Genomic DNA, 19,362 nt, shown 5'->3' on the forward strand with positions numbered 1-19,362 from the left:
AATAAATCCTGAGGGGGTGAATGCAGAAAGTATTTGAGAAAATTTGTTGATTTTTTTACTTAAAGTAGAAAACAATCAGCAGGCAAACACAATTAGGAATTAGTCATTGACCAGTTAAGCACAGGATAAAGGATCAGCATCACAGTACTCTTAGCACAGCCCTACAAAAGCCAACATAGGTACACTTGTTTACAGCAGCTGAAAAACTTACTGCAGCTTACCCTTGTATGTAATGTAGCTTACCCTTGCACACACCATGATCCCGGTAAAAACCCTCTCCACAGCCCTGCAGGCACTGACCCCACCGCAACACCAGAGGAAAGGAACAGGCGGTGCACTGAGTGGCCAGAGGTCCCTCACATGTGAAGCATGAATCATGACAAGCTGACAAAGAAACAAAGTACACAGAACTAAAAGATCCTGTTTTTTCTCTTGATTTTTTTCTCCTTAAGATTTTTTTCTATCCTCCTTGAGTGTTGCTGACTACAGCCCCCTCCCGCCAACAATGACAATTCCCAGCTGGCATGAGCTATGCAAATTAAAGAGAGCAGAAGTACACCTGTATTAATAACTAATAACAGTAATAACTCACTCACACAGTGGTTTGAATATATATCTCAGTGTGTCTTAATATGCTTCACAAGGCAAGGAGCTGAAAGCCTTAGAAACAGTCATGCAAATACATCTCTTACCTCTGCACTTTCCATTGCTACTCGGGAAATACCCAGCTGGGCACTCCGAAATGCACTTCCCATCGTGCAAGAACTTGTCTGAAGCACAAGTCAGACATCTGGGTTGGTCTGAGTAGCAGGTTTCACAGGACTGGTCACAAGCTGCCCAAAAGGATAGCTCATTAATGAAATGCACTCAGTGAGCAAAGAGCAACAGAGCCACCAACACAGCCATGTAGATAAAACAAGCCAAACCATACCTTGTCTTAAAGAAAGACATCTTTAAACATTGCTTTCTAGCATAAGTAACATTTCACACTTCCCTGGAATAAGTAATGGCATTCATGGAGGTAGATGTGTGAGTGCAGATAGGTTTCCACTGACCTGTATCCTGTCTACAACTATGAGTAAGTATAAATACCAGGAATGGGTTTACACCAGCACTCCCTACCCTGCTGACACAACCTCTCCTGCCAAGGCAGTATGTTTTTCCTGCTCACCAACAGTCTGTGAAGAGACAGCACCATTCTGAATGATGTCACATATGAAAACCATCTCATAACTCTTTGTACAACAAGTATCAGCTATCAGACTGTTCAGGAAGTTAAAAGTGGAGGAAAAGTGGATTAAAAAAACAGTAATTCCCCCCCCCCCCCCCCTTCTTCAAGTCAAAGTTTTAAGTGTGAAAATGCATCTAAATGCAAGCATGATACATTTTCTTATCAATTCCTGCAGTCTGTATTCTCCCAGGTAGGCAGTTCCGAAGATAATAGGCCTGCTGCCTAAGAGCTCTATGAAACTCTGGCTTCCCTAAGTCAGTAGCACTTGCACAGCTGTATATTCAGAAGAGCCAAGCACTTTACTCAAACCGTTTGTGTTTCTTTTCACCAAATGGTCTCCCTTTAAAACAGCTTACACTTCTCCAGTTGGGTATCAAAATGCATGGTTTTGGTATCAGACGCAAGGCCTCAATCCTGGAAGCTGTGAGGAACAGCTATGCAGTTTTGAGGAAATCTCTGACAATACAAATCAAAATTATGGCCAAGCTGCATCTAAATTAAATTTCCTTTCGAGCTTAAAAGATTTTCAGCTACAATGTAAGATTTCAAGCCTGGACACTTCCAAACACAGGTGAGTAACATTTACTGGCATAGACATCAAACCAAACTGAAGGGGAACCTGAAGTGAAATTAACCCAGAAGTGGTCAGAATAGCAATAACTTTGTCAAGACCCTTCCAGGTCTGAAGCCCTCTATAGCTAGCTGTGGCTCAGACCTGCACGAAGGGAGAAAACCCCTTTGTCATCTCTCCTGACTCTGCTGAACAGTCCTTCAAAGCAGCTGCAGGAGGTGGCTGCCAGCAAAACCCAGACTTGACCTGAATGGTCGTGGCAGATTTTACATTATTTATTTCTTTGAGATTTTTCTCCCCCTTTCATGAGCTGTCTGACTTAGGTCTTTTAATTTCCCCCAGCCATCTCTTCCCCTTTTCTCAGCAAACCTTCCCAGCTCCCCAGTCCAATCTGTTGTGCAGGTATTAGTTAACTGTGATGCTGAATTATAATCAAATTTACAGAAACCTGCTGGCAAAAGCCATTTTTCTTCATGCAGACAAATGGATTTGTCAAGCCTCAGAAACAACTCAGTTAGGCTTTCAAGCTGTTCAGTGAGGGGGAAAAAACCTTAAACCTTTCAGCATCTGATTAACTTAAACGAATTAATAATCTTAGAAACAGCAGCTTTCATTATCCGATATTTATGCACAAGGTGCATCGGCCTTCTTAGACATGAGCAAAACCACAGCTGCTGCACAGCTAAATGAAATATTGATTCCTTTTTGCAGAGCATTTCTCAAACTTCTTGCAACTGGAGGAAGAAAACAGGTATTTACCACTGCAGATTCCACCCTTGGTATAAAATCCCTGTCCACAGCTCGCCACGCAGAGCCCTGCTTTTAGCATGTGCGATGGGTCTTTGCAGGCCAAACAATTGTTCTCAGCAGCACCCCAGCATGAGGAACAGGACTCGTGACAAGCTGCAAGGAAGAAAGATGCAGGATTAACAAACAGTCACCTTCCAATCATCTCTTTAAAATTAAGAGTTTGCAGTAATCCATTTTTTGTGCAGTTTTCTCTCTTAAATTCACAGGGATTCCCTGCTTCAAGGAGAACAAAAAAACATCATTAGTATCTATTATCCCAGCCATCTCAAGGGTATGATTTACACCTTCTTTTTGTATGTGCAATATGACATGCAGTGTGATTACACGTAGCTGTAATCGGACTAGAAGGAGTGCTGGTAACACTTAAGTCCTGTTGTTCATCCTGGTGCTAGGGGCTGTACAAGAATGAAGTGAAAAGGGAAAAGATCCCATCATATGCTACTTAAAGAATGCAATCAAATCCTTGCAGTGATTACTGACATTACCCCAGCTTCATGCGCAAACACAGAATTAGGCTGCAGGGCTGCAATCAAAATCCTGCTAAATTAAATCCAAGAGAGCCTGCTTCCAGAAACAACTTCTGCCCTTTCAGGACTCTACACAAGAGCAGATAGAGAAAATAGGGCTGCTGCTCTATCTGGTCAGGTAGGGCAGAAATCCTCATGTGATCAGACTGAGTAATTCCTGGGGAATCGTGAGAACTGGGGAAAGGTCTGGTACAGCAGGCACTGCCTATCTTTTCCTTGACATTGCCAGCAGAAGAGAAGGGGTATTCCCCCATTCAGCTGAGATACCAGCTACTTTTTTCTCTGGGCGAGCCATGGCTGGGAGCAGTAATATTTTGGGTATTCCTGAAGTATATCACATTCCTGCAATGCAGGCAGGATAAATGCCCTCTCTGTGGCATCTGAATATAGGAACAGAGAGGCAGAATAGAGTGACCCTCAAACATGATCATATCATAGAATCACAGACTGGTTGTGTTGGAAGGGACCTTAAAGCTCATCCAGTTCCAACCCCTGCCATGGGCAGGGACACATTTCACTAAACCAGGTTGCTCCAAGCCCTGTCCAACCTGGCCTTGAACACTGCCAGGGATGGGGCAGCCACAGCTTCTCTGGGCAACCTGTGCCAGCGCCTCACCACCCTTCCTAACATCTAATCTAAATCTCCCCTCTGTCAGTTTAAAGCCGTATCCCCTTGTCCTGCCACTACAGACCCTTGTAGAAAGCCCCTCTCCAGATTTCTTGTCAGCCCTTTTAGGTACTGGAAGACTGATTTACAATTAAACTAGTCACTATATGGATGCCTTTCCAAACAGCTGTTGACCAAACCACCTTATTATCTTATTTGAAGTTGTACAAGTTCAGCGTGAGGGAAATTCAGCCCACCATGGCTCCCGTTGATGGAATCCATGATGCAGACTCATGTTAAATCCTGTGCCACCAGTGACTGCAGGAACTGCAAATTACAGTTCTTGTAGCTATTAGATTTTTTTCTCGGTTACACCCAAATATGTTCCAAAGATGTTCTTGCTTTATTATTTCTCAATAAGGCAGGTATCTGCTTGTGCTCCCAGACCAAGGCAGGTGGGAGAAACCAGAACTTTATGACATTTGCCCTTTATCCACAGACACGTTGGAAGTTGCAGCCACCAAAGAAAAACTCATCTGATTAGTCTCAGCATAAGGAAGAAAAATAGCAGCTCATCCACATAACTAAGAGCATATTTACATATAGAACAATGACCTAAGCAAACACCTTCCTGCCAAAATAAACCTCCTAAGTGAGAGACAATTCATCCTCTCCCCAGTAAGAGTGGAAATTGTTTGCAATAAGTAAGCTTACAGCAAACCAGTGATCACCACTATCTGCATCTCACTCCTGTTTTGCACGATTTCTATGCTGCTTCTGTCTGCTTCAGGCCATAGCTACTCTTGGATATGACATGAGATAGAGCACCTATGTTTGTGCTTACATGAGAGTTGCACTGCACAACTTAACATAAACACCCCATTTTAGTGGATGTCACTGCTCCCGAGGCAGCAAAGTGTTATTATATCCATCACCTATATACAGAACTGAAATACAGAGATGGGACATGACATGCACGGGGTTAGAACAGGGAGTGTTCAGGGGGGCAGGACAAGGGACATTTGAGTTCATGCCCAGCACATGGTCATTTGACATTCTGGATGCTCCTTCTCCACACTTCCACCTTCCTTTATTTTCCCTTTTCTCATCTTCTACTGCCTTGTAACTAGCTGTTTGCTTTCCCTCTTCTCACCTTGATGAATCTTTTTTCCCCCCACCTTATTCCTGATCTCTCCAGAATGCTGTGGCTCTCCTAGTTCCTGAATAGTTCTACGTGAGGAGTGTCTCATAAGGATGCTGGGCATCCTGTACCTGGAAGGATCTTCCCCCTGAATACCACAGCAAGTGCCATCACCCCTATCAAGCACATCTAACTGTGGCTGAATCACAATACAATGTTGTTTCCAAACACAGTGTTCCAATTCCGAACATCCCATCTCAAAGTAAAGATTGTGCACGCTTTTCTGCTCCAGTCAATAGCACCCCTTGCTGATAAGAAGCTGCACCTCATTGCAGCTTGGATGATTCTCAGGGCAGGTCTACACTCAAAAGTTAGCTGCAGAGTTCATGCTGCAGACTCTTAAATACTGAAATGTCCTCACTTCACCTTCCAGATGTGAGCATTTTGCTCCTGCCTGAGCTCACTCTTTCAACATCTTCTTGAAAGAGTGGATACCAAGACTCTGATCTTCTAATTATAGACTTCCTACTGCACAGCTCAACCCCCTTGCTGTTAACCTGCCTCAATATGTTGACACATCAACACACCCAGTTATGTGCAAAGTTCTCAACTTCTCTCTAGAGACGCAGCTGCTTTCCCAGAGACGCTTTTCTCTCCTGGCAGCCTGCCCCCCCGGTTCTGTTTTTATACAGTCAGCCTTGCATACAGCTGTATTAAAAACACTTTTGATGATAGCCAGGTCAGTTGGGCAAATGGGCTTCAGCTCCTGCCATGCACCGTTTGCTGCCTGCACTAGACAAAGTGCTCCTGAGCACTTCCTCACCTCAATCTCTTCTCTCAAGCAGCTGCCTCAAGCACACTCCCAGTGTCATACTTCTAGTGGAGAGTACTGCAACGATCAGACTCCAGCCAGGTAATGACAGAAACCAGCACAGTCTGCAGGCTGGAGGAATTTAAGATCTTAGTTTACTCCCTCTCTCCAGTTCCCAGCTGGCTCTTACTGACCATTGGCAAAGATCCTGCAAATCTGCTCCTGGGTATTACAGAAGCTTTCAAGTCTTGTAGTGAGGCAGCTGTCATGTTAAAATTGCGTGTCTTCCTGAACGGGATGACTTGTGTGGTATCTCAGCTATGGAAAGGATACAGTGAGATGAAGTACAACTCACCAGAGGTCATCAGACCTTCTGAGATCAGCTGCGGTGAATTTGACAAACCAATACAAAACAGATCCTCTGGACTTCAAGCTACTAGACAGAGGTCAGGCCCAAGTGGCTTCTTTGGGATAGAAATGGACAAAATCCAAGTAGCAGAGCTTGGAAGTAAGGAGCGAAAGGAGAAAGAAAGCAACCTGATTTTTTGCAAGAAAGACACATTTAGCATTTGGAAGCAGTGCAAAAGACTCAATGATCAGTAACAATTTCCTCAGGTGGGCCAACAAAAAAAGAAATGCTTGCAGCAAGAGACTCAGCTCTGATGCACTGCTGCAGTTACTAGCACTGCTCTGCAAGCCCCACCCCCCCATGAAGAGCCTCCCTGGACTCATCTGACACAGCCATTTCCATATGCAAGGTGGCAAGTGCCTCCAGGAGTTACCAACTGCCAGTCTCCAGATGACAGATGCGCAGCCTGATTCATGCTCCTACAGATACAACCCTTCACTTCTCCTGCTTGCAGCGACACGTACCGGGCAATTTATTTTCAGATGTCTTGGGGACTTTTTTGTCACAAGTCCAGCAGCTACTAAATCCCAGCCAATATCTGCACTCTGCCATCAGATGGTACAACTGCAGCTGGAGTTGTAAGCAATGGGCCCCCAGGACCTGTGTTCATGCAGCTGGAAGAGCAGCCTCGACCCATTCCTGCCCTGCGTTTATGCACGCTCACGCACACCCTGCCTGCAGAAGCTTTTGCTCGTCTAGAACTGGATCACTGCCTGACTCAACAGCTGCTCCTTGCCCCAACAGTCACCAACTCCACTGAAAAAGCAAGTGAAGAAATGGAAGCATTCAACAAGCCACTGTCAGCTAAAACATCTTTGCCTACAGCAGCTAAGTGGCTGTGTGAAAATAAATCAACAGATGTGACTGCATCACCAGAGTCCTGCTTTCACCCTTCCTGGCTGGTTTCAGTCCAGATTTGTAGGGGCTATTCTTCATTGCCTCCTCCCTTCAGTGCAGATACTGGACTTTTATATGCAAGGCCCTGTAGCTTAACCAGACATTGCTGCTGAAGGAAAGATGTTCAAGAGAACGTAGCTGACCTTCCTGCTTGGATGGAAGGTCAACAGGGTTTGCAATTATTCTGCCTCTGCTGACATGATGGTATTCATTAAGCTGCAGTGACATGTCTTTCCAGAAAATCAATGCTGAACAGATGAAACTTCCAGGGTCTCTCTTCTTGGTTAAAGCAAGAGCACTCCAATGGCTTCTGAGTCAATGGGTGTTTTTCTCTCCTCTCTTACTTAAGGTGTAATGTAGGAGTCATAGAGAAGTGTCACAAGACCAGGCTTTTGAAAGATGAGAGGTCCTACAAAGCAATGTTTCTGTTCTTTCACGATTGACCAGAAGCCATAGAATCAACTAAAGATCCACTCACCAAACTTGTGTGTTATCTGCATCAGTGCAGGTGTAACATTCCCAGGTTTGATGACAGCAAGAGGGCTAACACAACTGGTGTCCCAACAAGAACACAGGATGCTTTTCCCATGCTTGCCTTTGGGAAAGCACAGATGGGGTCCAATCGCACTGTGCAACATGGTACCATTGAACACCTCTAACCTGCCCTCCCCACCATAAGCTGGGCAGGCCCAGATCAGTCATGTTAAACAGGGGAAGTTTAGGTTGGATATAAGGAAGAAGTTCTTTACTGTGAGGGTGGTGAGGCACTGGAATGGGCTGCCCAAAGAAGCTGCGAATGCTCCATCCCTGGACATGTTCAGGGCCAGGCTGGACAGAGCCTTGGGTGGGATGGTTTAGTGTGAGGTGTCCCTGCCCATGGCAGGGGGGTTGGAACTAGATGATCTTGAGGTCCTTCCCAACCCTAACTATTCTATGTTCCCTGTTTATCCTTGAGGTGAGCCCCAGCAGCCAGATACATCAGAGAAGACCACGTTCTGAATAAAAATCCAATTCTTTGCTGCAGAGTGAGCCGGGTCTGTTAGTGTCAAGCTACACATTTCAACATTCATATTTGGGAGATCAAAGCAGAAACACTTGAGTTTTACCCAGGCTTCTGAATAATCTTTAAAACATAAATAATTAAGTTAGAAAAATGAGTGGGAGCACTGAACACTGCAAGTCCTTCAAGCAGCTCTGTTGTACCAGGCAGGCATCTTTGGGTTTTGCGTCCCTTGCTTTGCCTTTGGTGGGGGATTTCTTAACTGTTTCCACAGCTTATTTCTGACACCACTCTGCTCAAAGCCCAATACACACTGATCCATGATTGTCAAATACACTGGTACATAACTGAACCTATGACCTTTTATCCTCAACTTTATTTTCTCTTAATGGTTTTAATACTTTACAGAAGCAGGTGAAGGGACGAGAGCAGGAAACAACCTTGGCGCAGAGACTAAACAGCTGTATTCTGAAATTCAAAATAGATTCAATTAGACCAGATGTTATGAAACATGGGCAAAAAGAAAGACCAATTCATTGTACTGTGTTACAATGCAGCAAACAGTGTTTCAACAATAGGAGGGAGTAAAAAGCCTGGTCTTACAAGTCTTTTTAATCTCCAAAGCAAATTCCTCAAGAGGGAATTTACTGGAGCTATAGCAATGAACACAGTCTAGTTCATTTTTTTTTTGTGCTTTTGGAATATGCTTATTGCAGGTGTTAAAACCATTATGAGAAAAATATTTCTTAGCAGTCCAAGAGTCATTTAGGCAATCAGATTAGAGATTAGTAAAAATAAAGAGGATACAAAGAAAGAGTGAATGGCAATGAATTATAGACCGTATCTGAAATGTAAGACTTTCTCCACTGGTTTCACTTTATGCAGAAAATGCAGCCAGGCAGAACTAAAGCAAATTGGTTTAATTCCCTTGAGGAAAGAGGAGCAAATTTTCCCAGCAACTTTCAGCTACAAGCATGCGTGACTGCAAATTTGGATGGAATGTACGATCAGTAATCTACACACCAGTAATAAAACAAAACATAAGCCTTTCCCTACCACTTCAGCAGTACAGAGGCACTGCCAATTAAAACACTAGGAGCAGGTGGAAAGGAAATGGTAAAATAAAACCAAATTAAATAGAAGATTATTTGATATGTAAGTCTATAAATTCTTTTGACTGGGTCTCTTTTCTATTTATACATGCACAATGGGGCCCCAGTCTATAGTCACTGCTGGGGGACAGAGGTTTTTCAGACTTCCAAAACCTGAAAGAAACGGTCAGCTCTTCAAAGAAAACCACTTCAGAAAAGGAAGCTAGACTTTCAAAAGTGCTTTCCCCTGAAATCTGCCAAAAGTCCTCAGCCTGTATTTAATTTTAAGCAGGAGGGCTAGTTCCAAAGAAATGAAAGCTTTGGCTCAAGAAGTTAAGCATGTGCTCCACCCCTTTGCTGAATTACAGCTGCAGAAATAACTAGAAGCCTTCTAAAAAAGGCCAACATCAAGAGCAAAAAAGTGTTAACTTTAGAGGAAACAATTAAACTGTCATGATGAAAAAGCAGCTGCCTTACAGTTTGGGAAAAGTACAAGTATTTCAAAAGAGCAAGGGAAACTCATAAAAGCAATGTCATAGTTCCATCAAAGAGAAAACTGTAACTTCCCAATCTTACTCTCAGTCTTTCCAATTACTAAGATACAGGATTTAGACACATCTCAGTATTTTATAGTATTACTAATTTACTTTCTAAACATGCTTCTTGAGAACAGCCATCCTATCAACTTTCAGGATGAGTGCACCATATGAAACAAACATAGAATCATAGAATCATAGAATCATAGAATCATAGAATAGTTAGGGTTGGAAAGAACCTCAAGATCATCTAGTTCCAACCCCCCTGCCATGGGCAGGGACACCTCACACTAAACCATCCCACACAAGGCTTCATCCAACCTGGCTTTGAACACCGCCAGGGATGGAGCACTCACAACCTCCCTGGGCAACCCATTCCAGTGCCTCACCACCCTAACAGGAAAGAATTTCCTCCTTATATCCAATCTAAACTTCCCCTGTTTAAATTTTAACCCGTTATCCCTTGTCCTGTCACTACAATCCCCGACGAAGAGTCCCTCCCCAGCATCCCTATAGGCCCCCTTCAGGTACTGGAAGGCTGCTATGAGGTCTCCATGCAGCCTTCTCTTCTCCAGGCTGAACAGCCCCAACTTTCTCAGCCTAAGATGAGAAAAATGTAAGATGAGAAAAAAAGATGAGATAAATGTATGTTGAAAGCCAGCACTGTATCAGATAGCCTACCACTACCTATTTAATGCACACTGCAAAATAAAGCAAAAACCTCCTAAAAAAGTATTTTCTGTCAGCTTTTCTGAGTCTTACCAAGCCCCAATCCCTCCAGGACATTTTCTATGCCACTCAGAGCACCATCTCCTGAAAAGTCTGGCATTAGCTGCTGCAGTTACTCCAAACTCAAAGAAAACCCCCCAGGACCAGATTGCCCAGCATGGCTCAGAGGGTTATTTCCGTAGTAAAATTAGTGCATGCAGCTTGCTCTGTACCTTTAACACCACAAAACCCACAGTCACATTTCCAAAAGAGAATTCTGAATTGAAAGAGGACAGTGGTAAAGACTGGCAGTGTTCAAAAGCAGAGAATTTTAGACCAACAGCACTGATCCACTGAGGAATTTCAACGAATATTTCCCCAACCAGTAATCAATTTTACACAGTATGACATAGTTCCTCTGTTCACTCCTTCCTTTACTCTAGGGTGAACATTAACACCTATGTCAACAGCAGATCCCTCAGCAGAAAGTATATCTGAAAGCCTGGGTATAGCTTTTGTCTGCTATTTTGCTATCAGAAAGCATTGCAGTCTTTTTTGCTTGGAGTTACCTGTGCACAGGAGCTGATCCTGAAAGTATCCCTTTCCACATGAGGTCACACACTGCCTGTTCTTCATGAGCAGGGATGCCTGGCAAGAGGAGCACTCAAATCCATTGGTACAGGCTGAGCATGTTTCATTGCAGGCTTCCAAGAGAAAGAAGAAAGATCATAGAATCATAAATCATATAATGGTTTGGGTGGGAAGGGACATTAAAGCTCATCTAGTTCAAACCCCAGTGCTACAGACAGGATACACTGGACCAGGTTGCTCAAAGCCCCATCGATGCAGCCTGGCCTTGAACATATCCCAGACATCTTGACGCAACAAGACTCCCTTGCTCTGATAAAAGGAAACAATTTTGCCCCATTTTGGCAAACAAGTTTGAGAATTTGCACTTTTCTGGGACTCCCACCTGAAACCTCAAGGCCATGGTTACTATTCAGCATGTGCCTGAATGTTTTTCCAAACAAAGCCTAGCAATCTTTTTCTAATAAGCCTGTGGGATCCTACAAACAAAAGCACAGCATGCAACAGAGAAGAGAGTCATCTGACAGGATATAAGCCCTTGTAGAAATTACCTAAGCAAGCACCCCCATCCTGGTAGAAGCCCAATTCACACATCTCCACACAGCGCCCATTCTGCAGCTGCTTCCTTGGGTCACGACAGGCATTACAGTTATCAAAGGACTGAGAGCAGGTCAAGCAGTCTGGGTGGCACTCAACTGGCACAAAGGAAAGATACAAAGATAAAAACCATCAGCAATGTTTTCAATCAGGAAGGCACAAAACAAAGCATAATCCAAAATCAAACTGAAATTCATTACTTATTTCTATTAGTGATTCAAGGTGTGCTAGCTTTGGAGTAGGTTTTTTTCCCATGATTGCATAAAGTGAGCTAACTATTATATTGTTGTATTCCAGCATGGGAGAAGTTACTACACAGCTCAAATTTTCTAGCCTATTGATAAACAGAATATTCATTGTCCACATGGTTTCTCAGCAGTAAAAATCATAAGTCATCAGGAATTAATGGTCCGGAACAACCTGAATTGGAGTTTCCTTCAGTCAAACCCTGCAATAAGTCAAGACTGCGTCCATGCCAGGTCAGAGTACAGGTGGCAGACCACTCCCCCTACAAAAAAAGGCTTTGTGTCACAGTACCATAGCAAACATTTCATGGCCGCAGGCACTTTCTCAAATGACACAGCTGCTCTGTTTGCAGAGGCCAAGGAAGGACTTCTTTTGCTTTACTACTGAGCTACTTCAGCTTGCTGGAAGAAAAGCTGTCTGCTCCTTTCCAGCAAGTCAGCATAAAAGGATCCCAATGCTGAAAACTCTCCTTCAATTACACTAAATAACCTGCATGTTTTCAGGGAGGTACCTAAGGGAAGAATTTGGAATCAAAAGCTGCAGAAGACATACATTTGAAGATAACAATGAATCCAGAGTGATAAACGGGAGGACTATAGGAGGCTCTATCTCTATTCATTTCTTCTCAATGACTTTCCAAATGTATGTACAGCCCCATCCTTCCAGTCTGACAATGAACTGACTACTTGGAAAGGTGCAGAATGGGCAATTTTTCTCTAGATACAAGAAAAAATTCCCTCTGCTTCAACCCAAATGTTCTCAGTGAGAGGGCATATTTGCTGGTTTTAACATAAATACAACTGTGCTCAGGGCTATATGCTTTACACTGCCCGAGAATGAATGGGTTCTCCCTGTCTGCTTCCCCCAGCACATCTGTGAGAAGCAGCAATAAATTTTTACTGGCTTTAATGAAGCAGATGCGTTAGGGACTGATGCTCTGGGCTCATAGACTGAACTGCTGCAGGCTGGATTTTGCATTTGTTTCTTATCCCCTGCGATGCAAACCAGAAACACAGCGAAAAACAGCAGGCTTCAGTAAAGGAAATTTCCATTTACCTTTTAGGACACAAAAGTGCAAGTTTGGCTCTGTCTGTCCAACACCACAATTTCAAAGCCTGTATTTTCCAAAATGCAACCATTATGGAAGCTAAACTAAGAGGCCAGGTTTTCAAAGGTAATCAGTATGCAGTGGCACTTCTTGATAAGAAGAAGAACAGAGGGGTGCTGAGAGCACTTTATAATCTGTCCCCTCCTTAGGAGACTGTGCAGATGCTGTTCCCTTTCGAAAATCCACAACAGTTTTATCTGAACCAGCCAAACCCCATTTTCCTTACTTTTCAATTTGTAGTGCTTTGCATTTGTATTAGCATGCAGTAAATAACAAGCTTTAAAGCCTTAATATGGCAGATGTGCTAAGGCACTCCTGCCAATGAAAGTATAATTAAACTGTGAAGCTATTTTCTTTTTACCGAGATAAAACATTAACCAGAGCACTCTGATAAAACCAAAGTTACATAAATGCAACAAGAAAAGCCATCAGTATGAAAAGGTACCAAACCATACCTAAAGCCTACCAACTATGAAATGTAAGTCAAGGAGAATGACAAAATCCTTGAGAAAATTTAATTTATATGCAAAATTAACATATAAGCTAAGGCTATCCTAATCCTTCCAAACAATTATTAATTGGCAGCTATTCAAATCTGGGTAAGTTCATGGCATAAAAATGGAAGTGGGCTTGTTATTTCAACTCCCAAGTATCAGGAGCCCATGAACTCTAAAACCCATGTTATGATTCAGAAAGGAGCAGTCCCCTGCTTTGTAAAACTCATGCTGAAGACAAAAGAAAAAGACTACACATTTCCAAAACACCAAACACAAGGAGAAACTCTTCTGCCAAAAGAAAGCTGTCACATATACCAGGGGAAATCAGTGGGAGCTTTTGGATGAAGCCGGAACCTCGCTAAGAACCCTAATGATACGGACCTATGAACTCTAATGATATGAACCCTAGATGATATGGAAACCAGTTAATTAGCAAGTGAAAACTGAAGACAAGTTACAGTTCAACGCAGGTCCTGGGGAAGTGAAGACCACAGGGATGCCAGAACAATCCCCATGCCAGAGGTGCATGTAACACTCACTAACATGAGTGACAGTGAGGAATGACTGACCCTGGGTTTGTACCTGGCTTGCAGTGCAGGCAGCAGTCATCCTTCACCTCAACAGCTAGGCTGCCAGGCGGGCAGGGTGGGCAGGAGTGCTGGAAGCAGGTCACCTCTGCGTCTCGGCATTCACATTCTCTGCACAGCCCTTCTGCCCATTTCTCTCCATTCTGCATACGAAACACACAACAGTCAGCATCAACAGAGAAGCAAAGCCTTTGCACAAAGTGTTTGTACATGCATGGAACTCCCTGGGTGAACTGCAAGGCTACATCTGTGCCAGTAGTAAATTAAACATTTTTGGGGCTGTTTCAGCACTGAGGCCTGCCAACATAAGACTCTGCTTCTGTGCTGTTAACTCTCCTGACCTCTTTGCCTTCCCAAAACAAGGCAGCCCACAAAATGCCTGCTGAGGAGTCACTGGCCCGTGAAAACATGAGCACATTCCCTCTCAGCACTCCCCCTAAAGCATGGTGTTTTTCAGCTAGCACTATGTCCTTTCTTCTTCTTCACCTCCCTTAACTTTCACAGGATCACAGACTGGTTTGGGTTCGAAGGGACCTTAAAGCTCATCCACTTCCAATCCCCTGCCATGGGCAGGGACACCTTCCACTAGACAAGGTTGCTCCAAGCCCCGTCCAACCTGGCTTTGAGCACTGCCAGGGATGGGGCAGTCACAGCTTCTCTGGGCAACCTGTGCCAGCGCCTCACCACCCTCACAGCAAAGAACTTTTTTGTAATGCCTAATATAAATCTCCCCTGAGTCAGTTTAAAGCCATTACCCTTTCTGCTGTCTCCATATCAGAGGTGCTCCAGCCCTTGGAGTATCTTCATGGCCCACTCTGGACTCGCCCTTTCTAACCCTCAAATCATTTTCTTTTCTCTCCTCCTCCCTTCTGTTGCCCTGTTTTCTACCACTGAGGACTTGCCCACATATCACAGAGATGAAGAGGTATCACCAGCTTGCTTCAATACTCATTGCACCTAACATAGACACGTTTACTGCTTATTGGAGAGAAGAGGCCTTCCATGCCCTGTTCCCTCCTGTGATGTGCATCGCTGGGTTTGCTCAGAGGCCAGCAAAGCTCAGCGGCTGAGGCTCTGCTGGCACCACATGAAGAAGTCAAAAGGCAGAAAAGAGACAGCAAACATTTTTAAATGTCTGTGACACTTTTGTGCCAGTTCCTCTCTTAAAAGGGATAAAGCACAAACTGGAATAAACACCTTAATATGTTTTACCTCACTTGGGTCAGAGAAAGAGATCTGAGGAAAGAAAAGGAAGTACTAGCTTTAAAAAACAAGTATTAAACTTCCAGTTATATCACATGTGCTGGCAAACAGCAGCTATGAGCTCCAGCCTTCACCTGTCCGAGCAATGAAAAGACCATTCCTAGTACATTTAAAACAAGAAATTAATGTTTCCTTTGTATTTAACTACAAAATGAAAGTTCTTTGACAATATTAATAAAGTACTGGACTTCAGTTGCAGTAAAAATTACAGTCAGTGGGATACATAGCAGAAAGCTATGCATTGCCCCAGCTCTGTAGCCTCTACTTTATAGGATTAAAGTCAGGTGTCTTTAACTCCATGAGATGTGCAAGAAACCTGTGAGTACATACATTAAATATTAAAGGGAAATGATTGATTATCCTGCACAAAGGAAAGCAAGGCAAATTTAAACTCTGCAGCAGACACACACATTGTTAACAAGCGTTTTCTGTAAATTGTAAAAGTAGTCTGCAGACAGTATTAATGAATTATTTTTCTGCTACACTTGCAAATAATACCCTTCTCAGAACTGAAAAGGGAGAGCAAAACTCACTATTACATGCTCCAAAGTACCAGGATACTCACAGCTTTGGTATGTTCTTTGTAAACACAGTAACTATTACTTGAAATACATTCAGGACAGCACTTCCCATCTAAGTGAATTAAATCTTCACCCTGTAAAGAGAAAGGTTGCAGCAATTCAAATGGAATCCACATTGCCAAAAATACTGTGGAATGCAGAGGCAGAGCAGCTCTTGCTCTGGAATGCAATCTCCAATATCTAATTTCGCCTTATCTTCTCTCCATCCTACTTCATCTCCGCAGGTACAGTTTGAAAAATGGGCCTGGTGAATACTTGCCCAACAAAGCTCAGGGAAAGCCAGAGAATTCAGTGATAAGGTCATTACTTCATCCCTAAATTCAGCAGAGAAGATCACCCTTTTCCTGTGGATCACTAGGATTTCACTGGACCACTGTCAAGATTTCAACGCACAGAAGCTTACCTTTGTTTCAAATGGTCTAGTTTTTGTCCCCAAGAGAATTACTAAGCACATGCTCTATTTATCCCAGATGGAAAAAGCCTGTTCTTGGTTACAACTGTACAGCTCCACAGAAACCACTTAGCTAACTTCACTTGGAAGATAAGAATTTAGCAGCTGGAGGAGGGAATGTAGTGCCCTAATTCATCACAACTTTTTGTGTCTGAGTGTAAGCCGAATATTTAGAAAAGAGGGACACTGTCCTACAGCACAAGGACACAGCTTGAAAGAAAAAGCTTCAGTTTCCTTAGGAGCTTTTCTGGATCAGGTTCTCATACACTGTTAACATAGGCAAGATAATACATACTCAACAGAAACTGCACAGATGTCGGTGGCACCCTCGCCAGTTTTTGTCTATGAATTACTTTAGGCATAGGTAAGGCAATAACAGCACCAGCCACCATTAGTTTTATCAAGGTATACCAACTAATCCAGACCATACTCTGGCAACCCTCATACATTTCTGAGCATGATTAAGAGAGGAGAAACTGTGGGGTTCTTAGTCACTGAGGACCACACACAGCCTAAATCTCTGCTGGTTTGATGCATTTTGCTCTTCAATCATTACTTCAAAATGCCGTTGGCAGTGGTTGGATCTTGTGTTACTACTATGTACTGTAAACTCTACCATCCCCAACCCTGCCCACTTCCCCACCCACATACATAAACACACCACAGAAAACCTGAGAACCAGGGTTGTTCATTATATTCCAGGCTGAGAACATCGAAAGGCACTGATGGGCTGGGAGACAGAAGAGAGGAAAAGAGATGTTCTGTGCAACCTCCTTCAAACACATACACACCTCAAACACATCTATAGGCATTACCCATAACTCTCAACTAGCTCCATTTCTTTCAAATATCAGAAACACATTTGCAGCTTGCTGGCTGTCTGGTAGTCACGCAGCACCCTGCAGGCTCTGTCCTTCCCTGAGCTGGGAGGCTGGCAGCAGAAGTATTTCATCACCAGCCTACTCAGGTAGGCTGCAGCATCCCCTGCTAGCACCCATAACCCATCTTCCTCTGAACATCCTCAAGGGTGTGCTTACTCAGCTGGGGTGCTGGCAAGTGCTCCAGCAGGATTCTTTGATGTTCTGACAGTTTGAGTGGATTTGGTTGAGCGCATCCACTTCAAGATCCAGGGCTAACCCAGCCTGACATGTTACTTGTACTCCTAGCTCATCAGTAACCTGCTGAAAATGGCTTTTTGAAGATTAGTCAGAATCACCACGGACAATTTCATTTGGCAGCTGCTGCACAGGTTTGTTTGAAAGGGTTTAGAAGCTAAACCTCTACACTCAAGTAATGCTGCTCTACTATGTCGAGCTGTCTAGGATTTGCAGTTCATATCTGTGGCCTCATTACGCTTTAAATAAGATGATGTGACCAGAAAATTAAGAATGCCTTAATGAAGAGATGAATCCAAATGCTCTTAGCTTCACATCAGCTCTGATTTATTTATGCAGGTAAAATCCAGACCTACAACTCCAAAAGGAAAAAGCAAAGGAAAAAGGAAATACTTAATTTGCTTTTTGAGTAAATGTTTTCTTGTAATTAATTAATTAACGTGTCCCTTGCGTTAGTGAGGTGAACTATGATTGGTCTTGACTTGAAGAACCAAGAGAAGCCATGCAGAATAATAAAACCTTGGGAAAATATCTTCTATCAGGTGGGACCATAACTCTTGTCTACAACAAAGGACACCGTCTTCCTCCATCTTCCTCTATTTCATTCAATTCAAAATTGCAGTGGTTCATCCTCTGACAAATAGTATCACCATTTTAGATGCTCATGCTTTAAATGGGTGGTTTGCTTTGACAACCTAGTTTGAAAAATTACTGCACACTTTTCAACACACCCCCCCCAATTTTGAACCCTACATGTTAACATCTCCAGCTATTCTTCCGTAAAATATCCCTGACTTTCCTGAATAATAGATTCTTTGTCCATACCTAAGATATAAGCATGAATATTAAATAATCCTTCCTACTGAGCCATGACAGCATGCCATCATCATTAGTGTAAATGATCCAATTTACAGCCATAAGCATGCAGGAAGCTGAGTGAAACAGATGCAGGTGCACAAGATTTTATGACAGTCACGACTTTCCACCCAGCAAAATCTCCCCAAGCAGTTTAAGGTCAGATGATTGTCAGCAGTACTACACCAGTGACAAGAGTTTGGGTCTCACACCCGATGCATTTTTGCTATTCAAAGGCACATTCTCAGACGTAGAAGGATACACTTTCATTCCTAGATACATTTTCTCTGTGTGATCATCATCTGGATGACCCCATGTGTGGATTCTCACTTTTCTGAATGTTCATTAAAACAATCTAGTCCACTGAATCCATTATGTCCAGATTTTGGCTGGACTTCAGACACAACACAAGGGTGTTGCTACTCAAGATTTAGCATACAGGAAGAGTCACCAGCACAGCATTAGCCATGGGGAGGGAAAACTCAGGAGGCTACAATTCCTTCCCTTCTCTTCACTGACACTGTGGAGTAATAGGTATAAAGCAGGTATTAGCCTATCAATTAAAACAGATGCAATGACGAACAACACAATTCTTATCCCACTGCCAAAAGGCAATTCACAACATATTTATGTGTCTGTGCGAAGCATTCAACCCTATCTAATGCATTTTGCATGTCCACTTTAGAGCAAATATAACCTAACCTGAGGGAGGCTGTGAGTGGTTAGTTTTGGAGTAAACAGCACTGGAAATAGAATAGCTTTGCTTCCATGCCAAGAGTGGTATGGAAAAAATGGAGGAAAGTGGAACACTGACTTCCATATCCAGACACCTTACTGAAACCCACTGCAGCACACAGAATGGAGAAAAAAGGAACATTTCTTGAGCTTTTAACTATCTCTGACCTCTACGTTTCTCCCCATGTTCAGCTCCTGGTAAAGCCAGTGGTCACTGAAGCCTCTGGGTGTCTGACCCTCCATTATAGCAGGCAGGCAACAGTGGAGGAAGGAATCCAAGTTAAATTAGTGACTGATTTACACTGGCTTGCTTCACAACACAAGCCCACTATGAAGTCAAACTTGCAGAGAAAATACAAAGCTTTCACTCCTTTCCTGAGAACCATTTTCAAGGTAAATA

General features: G+C 43.2%; 1 protein-coding gene across 1 annotated transcript in view; it reads right to left on the reverse strand.

The window, feature by feature from the left end:
• The window catches only part of FRAS1 (Fraser extracellular matrix complex subunit 1), a 159,731-nt gene that overhangs the window by 74,889 nt on the left and 65,480 nt on the right, over positions 1-19,362 (reverse strand). The window contains exons 10-16 of the mRNA XM_065674695.1: positions 15,791-15,880; positions 13,958-14,105; positions 11,479-11,622; positions 10,909-11,043; positions 2,562-2,705; positions 693-833; positions 244-384 (exon numbers count right to left, since the gene is read on the reverse strand). Coding sequence (XP_065530767.1) covers positions 244-384; positions 693-833; positions 2,562-2,705; positions 10,909-11,043; positions 11,479-11,622; positions 13,958-14,105; positions 15,791-15,880 — 943 coding nt within the window. The remainder of the gene's footprint in view (positions 1-243; positions 385-692; positions 834-2,561; positions 2,706-10,908; positions 11,044-11,478; positions 11,623-13,957; positions 14,106-15,790; positions 15,881-19,362) is intronic.

This window comes from Lathamus discolor, chromosome 1 (assembly GCF_037157495.1).
Source record: "Lathamus discolor isolate bLatDis1 chromosome 1, bLatDis1.hap1, whole genome shotgun sequence".
NCBI classification, from domain to species: domain Eukaryota; kingdom Metazoa; phylum Chordata; class Aves; order Psittaciformes; family Psittacidae; genus Lathamus; species Lathamus discolor.